The sequence below is a fragment of the Tamandua tetradactyla genome, chromosome 7, assembly GCF_023851605.1.
Source record: "Tamandua tetradactyla isolate mTamTet1 chromosome 7, mTamTet1.pri, whole genome shotgun sequence".
NCBI classification, from domain to species: domain Eukaryota; kingdom Metazoa; phylum Chordata; class Mammalia; order Pilosa; family Myrmecophagidae; genus Tamandua; species Tamandua tetradactyla.
Window position 1 is genome coordinate 122,660,537 of NC_135333.1, and position 13,168 is coordinate 122,673,704.

Below are 13,168 nucleotides of genomic sequence, written 5' to 3' on the forward strand. Positions count from 1 at the left end.
CTCTACTCTGCTTTGCCTTTTCCTACCTTCTTCTTTTCCTCTATTTCTGTGGTCTCAAGACTTTGGATTTGAAAATAAACACTGGCCAATTGAGGAAGTGCCTTCCTTTGGGACTGTAACTTCCTGCTTCTCCACCAAACAGGTCTTCCCCTAATGCTTTCTGTTTGGCCTGCTCCTAGAGCAATGGCATGTTACAGTTTACAAATCCCTGGGGGCGTGCTGGGGGAAACCCAACCAGAGTTTCCAGCTTTCCTAACCTGAGCAGGACCTAAAGGCAGAATGAAGCCAGAAGATGACCCATGAGTCAGTACATTTGCCAGCATTCAGCCCAGATGACACTGGGGCCTGAGACATATCCCCTTTCTTCCTCCCAGATCCCTCAAGTGAGCCAGCACACCCCACCCACTTCAGCTGGGCAGAGCATCCCAGAACCCAGGACACACTGGCACCACTTGTCCCTTTGCCCCACATAAAACCTGTTGTAGAGCCTGTATCCTGTGGGACCTATGCTCTGAGGAAGAGGAAATAGCCAAGCAGAAGTCAGGGAACAAAGTCCTATCATATGGTGGGAGGAGAAACAGAGAGTTTGCAAAAGACTGGGCAGAAAGAAGGGCCAGTGTCTGAACTGGCAGCACCACTCAGAGCCGGGCCACCATGGATGTCCTGGTCCGACTCCTGCAGCTGCTGGTGCTGCTTCTGACGCTGCCACTGCACCTGATGGCTCTGCTGGGCTGCTGGCAGCCCCTGTGCAAAAGCTGGTTTCCCTACCTGATGGCCGTGCTGACTGAGAAGAGCAACCGCAAAATGAAGACCAAGAAGCAAGAGCTCTTTGCCCAGATAAAGGGACTCAAAGGAGCCTCTGGGGAGGTGGCGCTGCTGGAACTGGGCTGCGGCACCGGTGCCAACTTTCAGTTCTACCCGCCTGGCTGCAAGGTGACCTGCCTGGATCCAAATCCCCACTTTGAGAAGTTCCTAGCAAAGAGCATGGCTGAAAACAGGCACCTCAAATATGAGCGGTTTGTGGTGGCTTCTGGAGAGGACATGAGACAACTGGCTGATAGTTCCATGGACGTGGTGGTCTGTACCCTGGTGCTGTGCTCTGTGCAGAGCCCAAAGAGGGTCCTGCAGGAGGTGAAGAGAGTGCTGAGGCCGGTGAGCAGATGGGAGGGGAATGGGCAGGGGCAGGCAGACATGGCATCTGCCACCCTGGTGGTCAGGGCACCTAGGTTGAGGATCTTGATGTGCTAGCACCTTAGATGCCCCACTCCGTCCCCATCTGCCGCTGAATAGGAACTGAGATCAATGACATAATGGGGCATGTTCTAGTTTGTTAGCTACCGGAATGCAATATATCAGAAATGGAACAGCTTTTAAAAAGGGGAATTTAATAAGTTGCTAGTTTACAGTTCTAGGGCTGAGAAAATGTCCCAATTAAAACAAGTCTGTAGAAATGCCTAATCTAAGGCATTCAGGGAAAGATACCTTGGATCAAGAAGGCCGATGAAGTTCAGGGTTTCTCTCTCAAGTGCGAAGTCACATGGCAAACACAGTCTGGGTTTCTCTCTCATCTGGAAAGCACACGATGACCACGGCCTTGTCTGCTAGCTTCCTCTCCAGATCTTCTGTTTCATGAAGCTCCCCCAGGGGCATTCTTCATCTCCAAAGGTCACTGGCTGGTAAACTGCTTCGTGGCTCTTGTGATTCTGTCATGCTTCTCAGCTCTCTCTGAATCTCCAAAGGTCACTGGCTGGTGGACTCTGTGGTTCTCTCAGCCTTGTGGCACTGCTCAGCTCTGCTGTGGCTTTCTTGTCATTCTCAAAAGGCATTCTCTCCAAAAATGTCTCCTCTTTTATAGGATTCCAGTAAACTAATCAAGACCCATGTAGAATGGGTGGAGATACACCTCCATCTAATTAAGCTTAATACCTACAATTGATTGAGTCACATCTCTGTGGAGATAACCCAATCAAGTTTCCAACCTATAGCACTGAATAGGGATTAGAAGAAACCATTGCTCCCACAAGGTTGATTAGGATTAAAACATGGCTTTTCTAGGGTGCATAAACCTTTTCAAACCAGCACAGGGCAGAATGGGTGCTGTGGAAGCACCTAACCTGGTGGGGCAGGGAGAGTCTCCTGAAGGAAGTGATGTTTAAATTGAGATCTAAAGGGGGATTAAGGAGGGTGTGGGGGGGAGGGGGAAATAAGAGTGTCCTAAGTAGAGATAGTAAGGGAAGATGAATCCAGATTTTGAACTGAGTGTGGAAAGAAGTTTAGGCTGGTTTCCAGACTTCTGACCTGAGCAACTGAGGGGGTGGGGGTGGAGTGAAAGCACCATTTGCTAAAATGGGAAAGACTGGGGAGTGACCTATTCTGGACTTGTTAGGTCCAAAGTGCTTCTGAGACAGCCAAGCAGAGAAGCTCTGGGCTGTCCAGGGAGCAGGTGGATGTATAGATGGAACTGCACTTGGAGTTCTACTTGGAAGTCACCAGCTTGTAGCTGGTAAATTCAGAGCCTGGGAAGAGTTGAGATGACCAAGGGAAAGTACAGTGAGGAAAGAAGAGCTTCAGGAACCCGGGCTTTAGTCAGGAGTCAGGTCCAAGCTTCCCCTGGGATATTCTCTGGGCTGTCCAGGGAGCAGGTGGATGTATGCATCTGAATGTCAGGAGAGAAGGCAGGGAGCATCTCTGTACAGGGAGAGATGTCTGCTCTTGTTTCTCCATCTGTCCTTCTGCCTAACCATTAAAGATCCTTCACCAGTGATCCCCACTCAGTTGCGTGTTCTTTACAAGGACTTAGAGTAGGAGGGTAGGTACCAGAAGATGGAGAAAACATCAGGAACTGGATGATGTGCTCCCTAAACTCTCAGACCTGCAGCTTTCACTTTGCCAAGAGCTTTGTGCACGCTTGATCATGGGAATGGAGGGGAGGTTGGAGGAAGGGACTAGGCGGAGCAGATGAGTGACACTAGCTCTTTCTTCCCTCCCAGGAAGGAGTGTTCTTTTTCTGGGAACATGTGGCTGAGCCACGCAGAAGCTGGGCCTTTAGGTGGCAGCAAGTTTTAGAACCCACCTGGAAACACATTGGGGATGGCTGCTGCCTCACCAGAGAGACCTGGAAGGCTCTTGAAAGTGCCAAGTTCTCTGAACTCCAAATGGAACGACAACCACCTCCCTTCAAGTGGTTACCTGTTGGGCCCCACATCATGGGAAAGGCTGTGAAATAACCCTTCCCCAAGTCCCCCAGGAGTTCCTTCGCTCCCTCCCCTGCTTCCAGTCAGAATAATCCCACCCACCAGCCAAGCCTATCTTTTACTGTGAATGATCTAGGCAGGGAGAAGCCATTGACACCACGACCCCTACTTCCTTTCTCCCCATCTTGCCACAGTGAAAAAGACCTATTGTTATCAAAGAGAAGGAACAGGCATCCCCTGCCATATCCTTAACTGCAAACGTCTGGATTGGGTTTCCCATCTCTTCCCATCTAACCCCCAAGAGAGCCTCCCCTCCCTTTCTCTTATTCCCACAATAAAATTTCCTCTCCCCACTCCTGCTACCAGCCCCATGTACCAGATCTCCTGACCCTACCTCTCCACTAGCACCTCATGCTGTGAGGGTGCTAGAGAGAACCGGGATCTCCTGAAGACCTTGTGGGTACAGAAGCAGGACTCAGTAAAGAAACCACAGGTTTTTTTCTCAAATATTTTTTTAATAAATAGACAAAACCCACTAGACTGATGCAGCAAACTAAGGTCAGAGGAGAAGGGAATCTAGGGAAGGATGACCCCTGAGTCAGTGATGCATCCTCCTCCCTGACCGTCTGAGCTAAGGCACTTCCAGGGAGACAGTCCTTGGGGTCCTGTTATACAGAGTGAATGGGAGAAGGAGGGATTAGGGTCCCTTCTCCCCACCTTTGAGTCAGGACATCCTTGCCCTTCTCACCCTACCCTGTTGCCCCATCCCTGATACCCCCTCCTCTCATCTCACAGCATTCTAGGGGAAGTTTGAGGGGTAGTGCTAGTGGGGACCGGGAGAGGTCTATGCCCCTGAGGAAGCAGATCCTGCCAAATCCTGATGCGACACCAGCAATCCACTCCACTCTCCCTCCCCAGAAGCCATGTCTGGGGAGGCGGGGAGGGGCCCCACAGATGGGACACAGGAAGCTAGGCAGTGCCTGGCACTGGCTGCCCATCAGGGCCCAACTCAGGGTATCCATCAGCAACCAGGATGGGGTGTGCATCAGAGCCCTCCCGCCGGGGGCTGCCCCAGTTGTTCCTCAGGATAGTGCCCGTCTTCTCCTCCTTAAACTGCTGTCTGTCTTCCCGTGGAATCTTCACCGCATGGTACTGGGGCACTGTGGCCTCGGGGTACTGTGCCCGCTTGAAGAATCCCATCTGTAAGGACACCAGGACAAACCATGAGGAGGCAGCAGGGATGAGGTCCCTGGAGCTGATGCTCAGCACAGTCCAGCTCCTTGCCCTCACCATTCCTGGAACAGAAAGAGCCAAGAGCAGCAGTGAGGAGCTAGAAGAGCCAGCATCAAGCGCAGTGGGCAGCTTCCATGGAAGTCACCACCAATGCTGGATCCCCAGGAGCAGGAGGTGCAGGACCAAGGATATTGCCCTTGGCCTCTGAAAGAGGGGGTTGAGGTAGAACATTGGAACCGTTGACCCCAAAGCTTTTTAAGACACCCAGTAAACACCCCCCAGAATACAGATGAGATCTGCAGAAGAAAATGGCTCTCAGGCCTCATACACACACACACACACACACACACACTGTGCACATGGACACTGGGCAGCAGCCTCCTTAAGACAGTACCTCTCATCCCTGAATAGAGTACACTAGCCCCTGCCTAAATCATGAGCATGCAGTCCTTCCACACCAAGGTGGAGATGTGCCCCTTGCACACTCACACTTAGGACTGCCCAAAACTCCACATGCTCAGACACCTCCTTCACTGAAATCTCCTTGCACAATCATCTCTGCACACTCATGCCCATTAAAAAACGTGCAGGGAACCTCCCTGTACTTCTACATGCTCACATTCCATGGGTCCAATCAAATCTTTGTGCATGCCCACAGCCGTGTGTACTCACCCCATAACCTCACCCATATACAATAATTACCTTCCACCCCAGCTCCTAGGACTCACACCACCTTCATGCCATCTCATTTCTTCACTTTGCACATTCACAATCCCCTGAATGCTAGGAGCTCTGCTTATACTCGCACACATACATATCCATACATGCAACACATATTTGCACACACATGCACACATACAACAGTTACCCCACAGTCCCCGGACCCCCGACTTCCACAGCCGAGGGCTGCACAGCCAGATGGGCCCGGTGATAGTTGGTGGGGAAAGATGAGCTCTGGCTGCTCCGGTGGAAGAAGCCACACTAGGATGTTGAGGGAGGAGGGGAACAAAAGAGGCAGAGGATGAGAAGATTGAGGAAGGATAGGGACCATTATCTCTATTCTATCCCCCTTCTGTGAAAGCAGGGAGCAGGGCTCGTGGGCCCAGTTTCACAAAGGCTTCCAAAAGTTTGGACACTACTCCAGAGACGGTCCACTGATGACTCGCATTTGCCAAAGGGGATGCTCAATCTATGAATGGTCCCAAGAAGGGGTTAGGGAGAGGTCCCCAAGGAAGGACATGCTTGGGTCCACGTAGAGCCCCAGGTGGTATGTAGCTCTGGGTGTGACCCCCAGTGACATATGTGATTCCTGGAACAGATGTGCATGTGTGTGCTTTTTTTTTTTTTTTTTTTTTGCATGGGCAGGTACCAGGAATCGAATCCAGGTCTTCAGCATGGCAGGTGAGAACTCTGCCTGCTGAGCCACAGTGGCCCACCCACGTGTGTGCTTTTATGTGAGCCCCAGAGGCATGTAAGAATGGTTTAATGTAGACCCTGGTGGTGGTGGTCCCAAGTCTAGCCCTGGAGGCAGTTCCCTGAAGGCAGTTCTTCACACTCATTGGTCTTTTTGGTCAATTTCCTTTCCAGCTTTAACTGCCACAATCTATTTAAATTAGATCATTCTTACCTGCCTCCACAACTTAGTCAACGATGGTCTTTCTGGAGGCCCAGACCTCACTCCATCTCCCCACATCCAAATCCTACTACCCCACCTTCCTCTAAACCCAGCTCGTTTCAGCTCTTCCTTCTTCCAAACTCCCACGCCACTTTCTCGACTCTTAGCACCTTTTGCCTTGTCCTTAATTATAAGACTCACCTCCCCACTGCAGTTTTAAATTCTTGAGGACAGCATCTACAGCTGATTTATCTTTGAAACCTCCAGGGCCTGATAGAGTTCCATATATGCTAAATAAATGAGTGAGTGAGTGGGTTCTTTAAGAGAACCATAGTAGGTGGTACCTGGTAGGGAAGCCCAGATCCTACTGGCCACCACTCCCCAAGCCTCACCTTCCACATCAGCAGCACCAGCAGCGCCAGCACCAATAGCCCGGCCAATATGGCCAGGAGGATAACCCACCAGGGGACTCCTTCTGCCACCACAGCCACCGGGTCCAAGTATACCATCACTGGGATCTAGGGAGCAAGAAGGTAATGGAACAGGAGCAAGAGGGAGTCGGAGAGAGGAGAGAGGACAGCTCCACTCCCCACCTGCCCAGCCCTGCAGCTCACCACAGTGGAGGCGTCTCTAAGCAGCAGGTTCTTGATGGAGGACTTCACCGTGATGTTGGCTCGGACAATCACTTCCACGGACTTCACAGCTGAGTACTCCTAAGGGGGAGGCCCACTCCTTCTAAGTGCCTCCTGGCCTCCCTCCCACCCCCCAACACCTAAAATTGTAAATGGAATGGTGTCCAACACAGAGGGTGTTTCGGCCCCACTTGCATCAAGGGGGCGCTGTATTTTGAGAAGTAAGAAGCGGGAGGGGAAGTGAGTCCCAGAGGGGTTGACGGGAACAAAGATGCTCACCTCCAGGAAAGTGCTGTTCCAGAGGCGGCCCCACACATGCAGCACAGCTGCACGGTCAAAGCTGTAGAGTGGGCAGCTGAACACCACACAGTTGGCTGTGCCCCGGGCGCAGTCCTGGGGACAAGACCAGGCAGGGCTCTGAGCTTCTCATCCTCATCCTGCTGAGCTTGCCCAAGGCCCAGCACCCTCACAAGCATGGTCATGAACATGAAAGATTCTGCCCAAGCCTTCACGCCATCCCTACATTCCACCCACACACATCTTGGACCCCCTTTTCCCTTTGTTCCTCATTCATATCTCTTCCACCTTGTTACCTGGCACTAAAACACCCCTCCTCCAGGAAGTCTTCCCAAACTAACCCAGTGGTCTACCTGGATAAATTCAAAATAGCAGGCTATTCCCAATATGGGCTATTTGGCTGGGTAATGCATGGAAGGGGGAAGAAATCTCTCATGTTACAGCAGCAGAATAACTTACTCGATTGATGCTCATGTTACCTAATGACAGTCCCGTTTGTTGAGCACCTACTCCTTCCAGACATTTATCTCATTTAAACTTCACAACAAAAAAATAAACTTCACAACAGTCCTGCAAGGTACATATCATTATCATCCCTTCTTCAAATGAGGAAGCTGAGGCTCAAAGAGGCCAAGTGACCTGCCTCAGGTCACACAGCTAGAAAAGCTAGTAAGTGGTAAAGCAGATATTTGATATTCTAATATTCAGCAAAGCCACACTCCTACGCTAAGCCCAAACTACTGAAGGAGGAAGGAGATGCCCAAGGACTGCTCTAAGCATGAACTAAATCCATTAGGCCCAAAAGCTAACTAATGACCCATTTGCCTAAAAGTCATATTATAGTCATCACACTTAGCACACTCCATCTACAGAAGACTGGCATTGAGAGTATTTGAATTATTTGAGTGATCATTTCTTTTGCCACTTTTGAGCAGCTCAAAAATTTGTAGTCAAATTGTCTAAAATAAGGTCTCCTGCTTTGCTTTTTAAGTTAAAAGAATCAATTCCAAACTTCTTATTAAAAAGGGATGCCTTGGACTTCCGGGTCAAGATGGTGGATTAACAATGTGCGCATTTTAGTTCGTCCTCCAGAACAACTACTAAATAACCAGAAACTGTACAGAACAGCTCCTGGGGCCACGTCAGTGACCAGACACACAGCGTACCCCAGTCTGGACCAGCCAGACCAGCTGCAAGCCCCCACAGAACCCTGAGTTCCCCAAGCCGTGGCCGGCGCCCCTCCCCCACAAGCTACTTCCCAGAGGGGAAAAGAAAGGAACTTTACCAGCAGCAGGGGCTGAGCACAATTAAATGCCAATTGTGGAATTAATTAACAAATTCTGACTACTAAAAATAGGCCCCCAGCTTAGGTGAACCTGGTCAAAAGGAGATTGCTCATTTTTGCCCCAGCGCCAAGGGGGCAGGGCTGACAGAAAAAGGGGGGAAGAAAAAGAAGGAAACAGAGGTTTTTGTGGCTGTGTTTCTACAAAGGCTTGACTGCCTTTGGATATAGTGGCAGGACTTCTCAGGCTGCATCTGCCCCAGGCATAGGCAGAAGTGAGCTCTTTGGGGGGCTTGTCTGGAGCCTGTGCCTTCCCCAGGGGAGGGGTGAAGCCCAACTCAGGTGGAATCCCTCCCTCAAGGAGTTCAGGCACCAGGGCTTGGTGATTTGAACCCATTAAAACCAGTGTACAACCTCTCCTCAGTCTCCACCATGCCCCCAGCAGGGAGAGTCTGCAAAAGTTAAAGGTACCACATCATCTTATGCTGGTGGGACCTGCAAGCAGACAAGCACCACATACTGGGCAGGATAAGAAAAACGGAGCCCAGAGACTTCACAGGAAAGTCTATCAACCTGCTGGGTCTCACCCTCAGGGAAAACCAATGCAGGTGACTCTTTCCTCCTGATAGGAGGCCAGTTTGGTCTGGGAAAATCCGGCTGGGGTCTATAATACCTACATAGACCCTCCTAAGGGTGGTGGGGGGGAAAGGCACCATACAAGCAGGGAAAGAAACAAGAAAACAAGAACTGAAAAATCTCCTCTGTTAAACAAAACTTAAGCTAGAGGTTCCGATAAAGCTGAACCGAATGTCAAGGAACAGATAGACAACAAATTCATCCAGCAAGAAAACCCTAGGTAAAAGAAGTGAAAGCAATCTCAAGAATAAACTAATTAAGGTAATTAAATGCCTAGATGCCAGCAAAAATAACAAATCACACTAGGAAAATTGAAGATATGGCCCAGTCAAAGGAACTAACCAACAATTCAAATGAGATGCAGGAGCTGAAATAATTAATTCAGAATATAAAAACAACATGGAAAACCTCATCAAAAACCAATCAATGAATTGAGGGAGGATATAAAGAAGGCAAGGAATGAATAAGAAGAAGAAATTGAAAGTCTGAAAAAACAAATCACAGAATTTATGGGAATGAAAGGCCAGGTAGAAGAGATGAAAAAACAATGGAAACCTACAATGGTAGATTTTGAGAGACAGAACATAGGATTAGCGAACTGGAGGATGGAACATCTGAAATCTGGCAAGAAAAAGAAAATATAGGGAAAAAATGGAAAAATATGAGCAGGGACCAGGGAACTGAAAGACAATATGAAGTGCACAAATATATGTGCTGTGGGTGTCCCAGAAGGAGAAGAGAAGGGGAAAGGAGGAGAAAAACTAATGGAGGAAATTATCAGTGAAAACTTCCCAACTCTTATGAAAGACTTAAAATTACAGATCCAAGAAGTGCAGCATACCCCAAAGAGAATAGATCCAAATAGACATACTCCAAGACATTTACTAATCAGAATGTCAGAGGTCAAAGAGAAAGAGAGGAACTTGAAAGCAGCAAGAGAAAAGCAATCCATCACATACAAGGGAAGCCCAATAAGACTATGTGTAGATCTCTCAGCAGAAACCATGGAGGCGAGAAGACAGTGGAATAATATATTTAAATTATTAAAAGAGAAAAACTGCCAACCAAGAATTCTATATCCAGCAAAACTGTCCTTCAAAAATGAGGGAGAAATTAAAACATTTTCAGACAAAAAATCACTGAGAGAATTTGTGACCAAGAGACCAGCTCTGCAAGAAATACTAAAGGGAACACTAGAGACAGATACGAAGACAGAAGAGAGAGGTGTGGAGAAGAGTATAGAAAGGAACACTATGAGTAAAGGTAAAAAGAAGGAAAATTAGATATGACATATAAAATCCAGAAGGCAAAATAGTAGAAGAAAGTACTACCCATGCAGTAATAACACTGAATGTTAATGAATTAAACTCTCCAATCAAAAGACATAGTCTGGCAGAATGGATTAAAAAACGGGACCCATCTATATGCTGTCTCTACTCAAAGGACACAAGGCCAAGGACACAAATGGACATTTACACACCAATGTTTATAGCAGCATGATTAACAATTACCAAGAGATGGAAACAGCCAAAATGTCCATCAACAGACAGTTGGCTAAACAAACTGTGACATCTACATAAGATGCAATTATGCAGCTGTAAAACAGAATAAAGTTATGAAGTATGTAACAACATGAATGAACCTTAAGGACATTATTCTGAGTGTGATTAGCCAGAAACAAAAGGACAAATACTGTATGGTCTCACTGATATGAACTGACATTAGTGAATAAGCTTGGAATATTTCCTTGGTAACAGAGACCATCAGGAGATAGAAATAGGGTAAGATATTGCATAATTGGAGCTGAAGGGATACAGATTGTGCAACAGGACTGAATATAAAAACACAGAAATGGACAGCACAATATTACCTAACTGTAATATAATTATGCTAAAACACTGAATGAAGCTGCATATGAGAATGATAGCGGGAGGAGGGCTGGGGCATAAATGAAATCACAAAGAAAGATAGACGATAAAGATTGAGATGGTATAATCTAGGAATGCCTAGAGTGTATAATGATAGTGACTAAATGTACAAATTTAAAAAATGTTTTTGCATGAGGAAGAACAAAAGAATGTCATTACTGCAGTGTGCTGAAAATAGATGGTAATTAATATTTTAAAAATTCAACTTATGTGTGAGACTAAAGCAAAAAATGTTTATTTGGTACAAATTTATACTTTGACTAGTGCATCTCCTAATATAACTTATGTAGATATTGAGTTGAACACAATAAGTACATGGAACTTTGTATAGGACATGACATTTTGTTGTTTTGTCCACGTGATGCCCTGATGAATCCCAGAGTGATTTGATCAGTGAGTGGAAAAGTATCTGCAAAGTCCCCTTCGGGGAATGGTGAGAATAGGGGAAAACTCAACTTCCCCAGGTTGAATTCTTGATATTCTCACAAGCAGTGTGGGCAACCAAAGCTATAGGCTGAGCCCCCAGTCTTGGGGTTTGTTTATATGAAACTTAACCCCACAGGGGATAGGTCAAGCCTACGTAAAATTAGGCCTAAGAGTCACCCCCAAGAGAACCTCTTTTGTTGCTCAGATGTGGCCTCTCTCTCCAGCCAACACAGCAAGCAAACTCACCATCCTCCCCCTGTCTACGTGGGACATGACTCCCAGGGGAGTGGATCTTCCTGGCAACGTGAGACAGAAATCCCAGAATGAGCTGAGATTCAGCATCAAGGGATTGAGAAAAACTCTAGAATGAGCTGAGACCCAGCATCAAGGGATTGAGAAAACCTTCTCGACCAAAAGGGGAAGAGTGAAATGAGACAAAGTGTCAATGGCTGAGAGATTCCAAACAGAGTCGAGAGGTTATCCTGGAGGTTATTCTTACGCATTAAGTAGATATCACCTTGTTAACCAAGATGTAATGGAGAGGTTGGAGGGAACTGCCTGAAAATGTAGAGCTGTGTTCCAGTAGCCATGTTTCTTGATGATGATTATATAATGATATAGCTTTCACAATGTGACTGTGTGATAGTGAAAACCTTGTGTCTGATGCTCCTTTTATCTACCTTGTCAACAGACGAGTAGAACATATGGAATAAAAACAAATAATAGGGGGAACAAATGTTAAAATAAATTTAGTTTGAAATGCTAGTGATCAATGAAAGCGAGGGGTAAGGGGTATTGTATGTAAATTTTTTTTTCTGTTTTCATTTTATTTTTCTATTGTCTTTTTATTTCTTTTTCTGAATTGATGCAAATGTTCTGGGAAATGATCATGATGATGAATATGCAACTATGTGATGATATTGTGAATTGCTGAGTGTATGTGTTGGGAATGTTTGTGTTTCTTTCTTGTAATTTTTTTTTTAATTAATAAAAAAAATTTTTATTAAAGGGATGCCTTATGCTATAGGTTATGCTTAACAGGAAAACATCAGCAGTACCACCGCAACAGCAAGGGTAAATAATGGGGAGAGGGACAAGAATTAAGGGAAAGTTTAGATTTCCTGTTTGGTGAGGGTGTGTTTATTGCTTATCTTTCTCTCAGAAACAATGAAATTATCTAAAATTGAGAGTGTTGATGGACTATGTTCTTTGGGCATTATGCATGATGCCTAATGAATGCAGGTGGCTGAAGAATGCACTGACTGAGAAGTAGATTGGAAAACGATAGTGGATACATATGATCAAATATTGTGCTGCTATAAAAAGGAACAAAGTAAAGATGGCAGCTTAGTGAGGTATAGGATTTAGCTCGTCCTCCAGAGTAGCTAGTACAGGAACAGTACAGAACAACTGCTGGGGCCACATCAGTGACCAGAAACACAGCATTCCCCAGTCTGGACCAGCTGCACCGACGACGAGCCCACCCAGAACCGTGAGTTCCCCAAGGCGTGGCTGGTGCCCCTCCCCCACAGGCTACTTCCCAGAGGGGAAAGGAAAGAGACTTTACCAGCAGCAAGGGCTGAGCACAACCAAACTCCAATTGTGAAATTAATTCACAAATTCTGACTAATAAAACTAGGCCCCTAACTCAGCCTAACCTCAAGTAAAAGCAGAGGTCACTGGTTTTTGCCCCAGCGCAGAGGGGGCAGGGCTGATGGAGGAGAGAGGGGGGAAAAAAAGAGGTTTTTTTTGGATTTGAAAAGGTCGAGGCCCTGAAGGAAAGGAGGGGGCACATAGGACCTGGAGACACACAGAGCAACGTACCAACTTAAGCTCTTGATTGGCAAACCTGAGGAACAGGGGTCCTGCTTTGAAAAGGATTTCTCTCTTTGGTTTTGGTGGCTGTGTTTCTACGGCTTGACTGC

At 47.0% G+C, this 13,168-nt stretch overlaps 2 protein-coding genes across 4 annotated transcripts in view; one reads left to right on the top strand and one right to left on the bottom strand.

The window, feature by feature from the left end:
* Nucleotides 1-526: 526 nt before the first annotated feature.
* Nucleotides 527-4,275, top strand: TMT1B (thiol methyltransferase 1B). The gene is made up of 2 exons (XM_077110959.1): nt 527-1,152; nt 2,991-4,275. Exons 1-2 carry the CDS (start codon nt 655-657, stop codon nt 3,225-3,227), a joined length of 735 nt encoding a protein of 244 aa, XP_076967074.1. The 5' UTR covers nt 527-654; the 3' UTR covers nt 3,228-4,275.
* ITGA7 (integrin subunit alpha 7) overlaps nt 3,689-13,168 on the bottom strand; it is a 35,629-nt gene continuing 26,149 nt past the window's right edge. For all 3 annotated transcript variants that reach the window (XM_077110958.1, XM_077110956.1, XM_077110957.1), the window contains 4 exons: nt 6,954-7,067; nt 6,657-6,755; nt 6,435-6,560; nt 3,689-4,394 (listed from right to left, as the gene is read on the bottom strand). In XM_077110958.1, the coding sequence (XP_076967073.1) occupies nt 4,164-4,394; nt 6,435-6,560; nt 6,657-6,755; nt 6,954-7,067 (570 nt within the window). In that variant the 3' untranslated portion in view covers nt 3,689-4,163. The remainder of the gene's footprint in view (nt 4,395-6,434; nt 6,561-6,656; nt 6,756-6,953; nt 7,068-13,168) is intronic.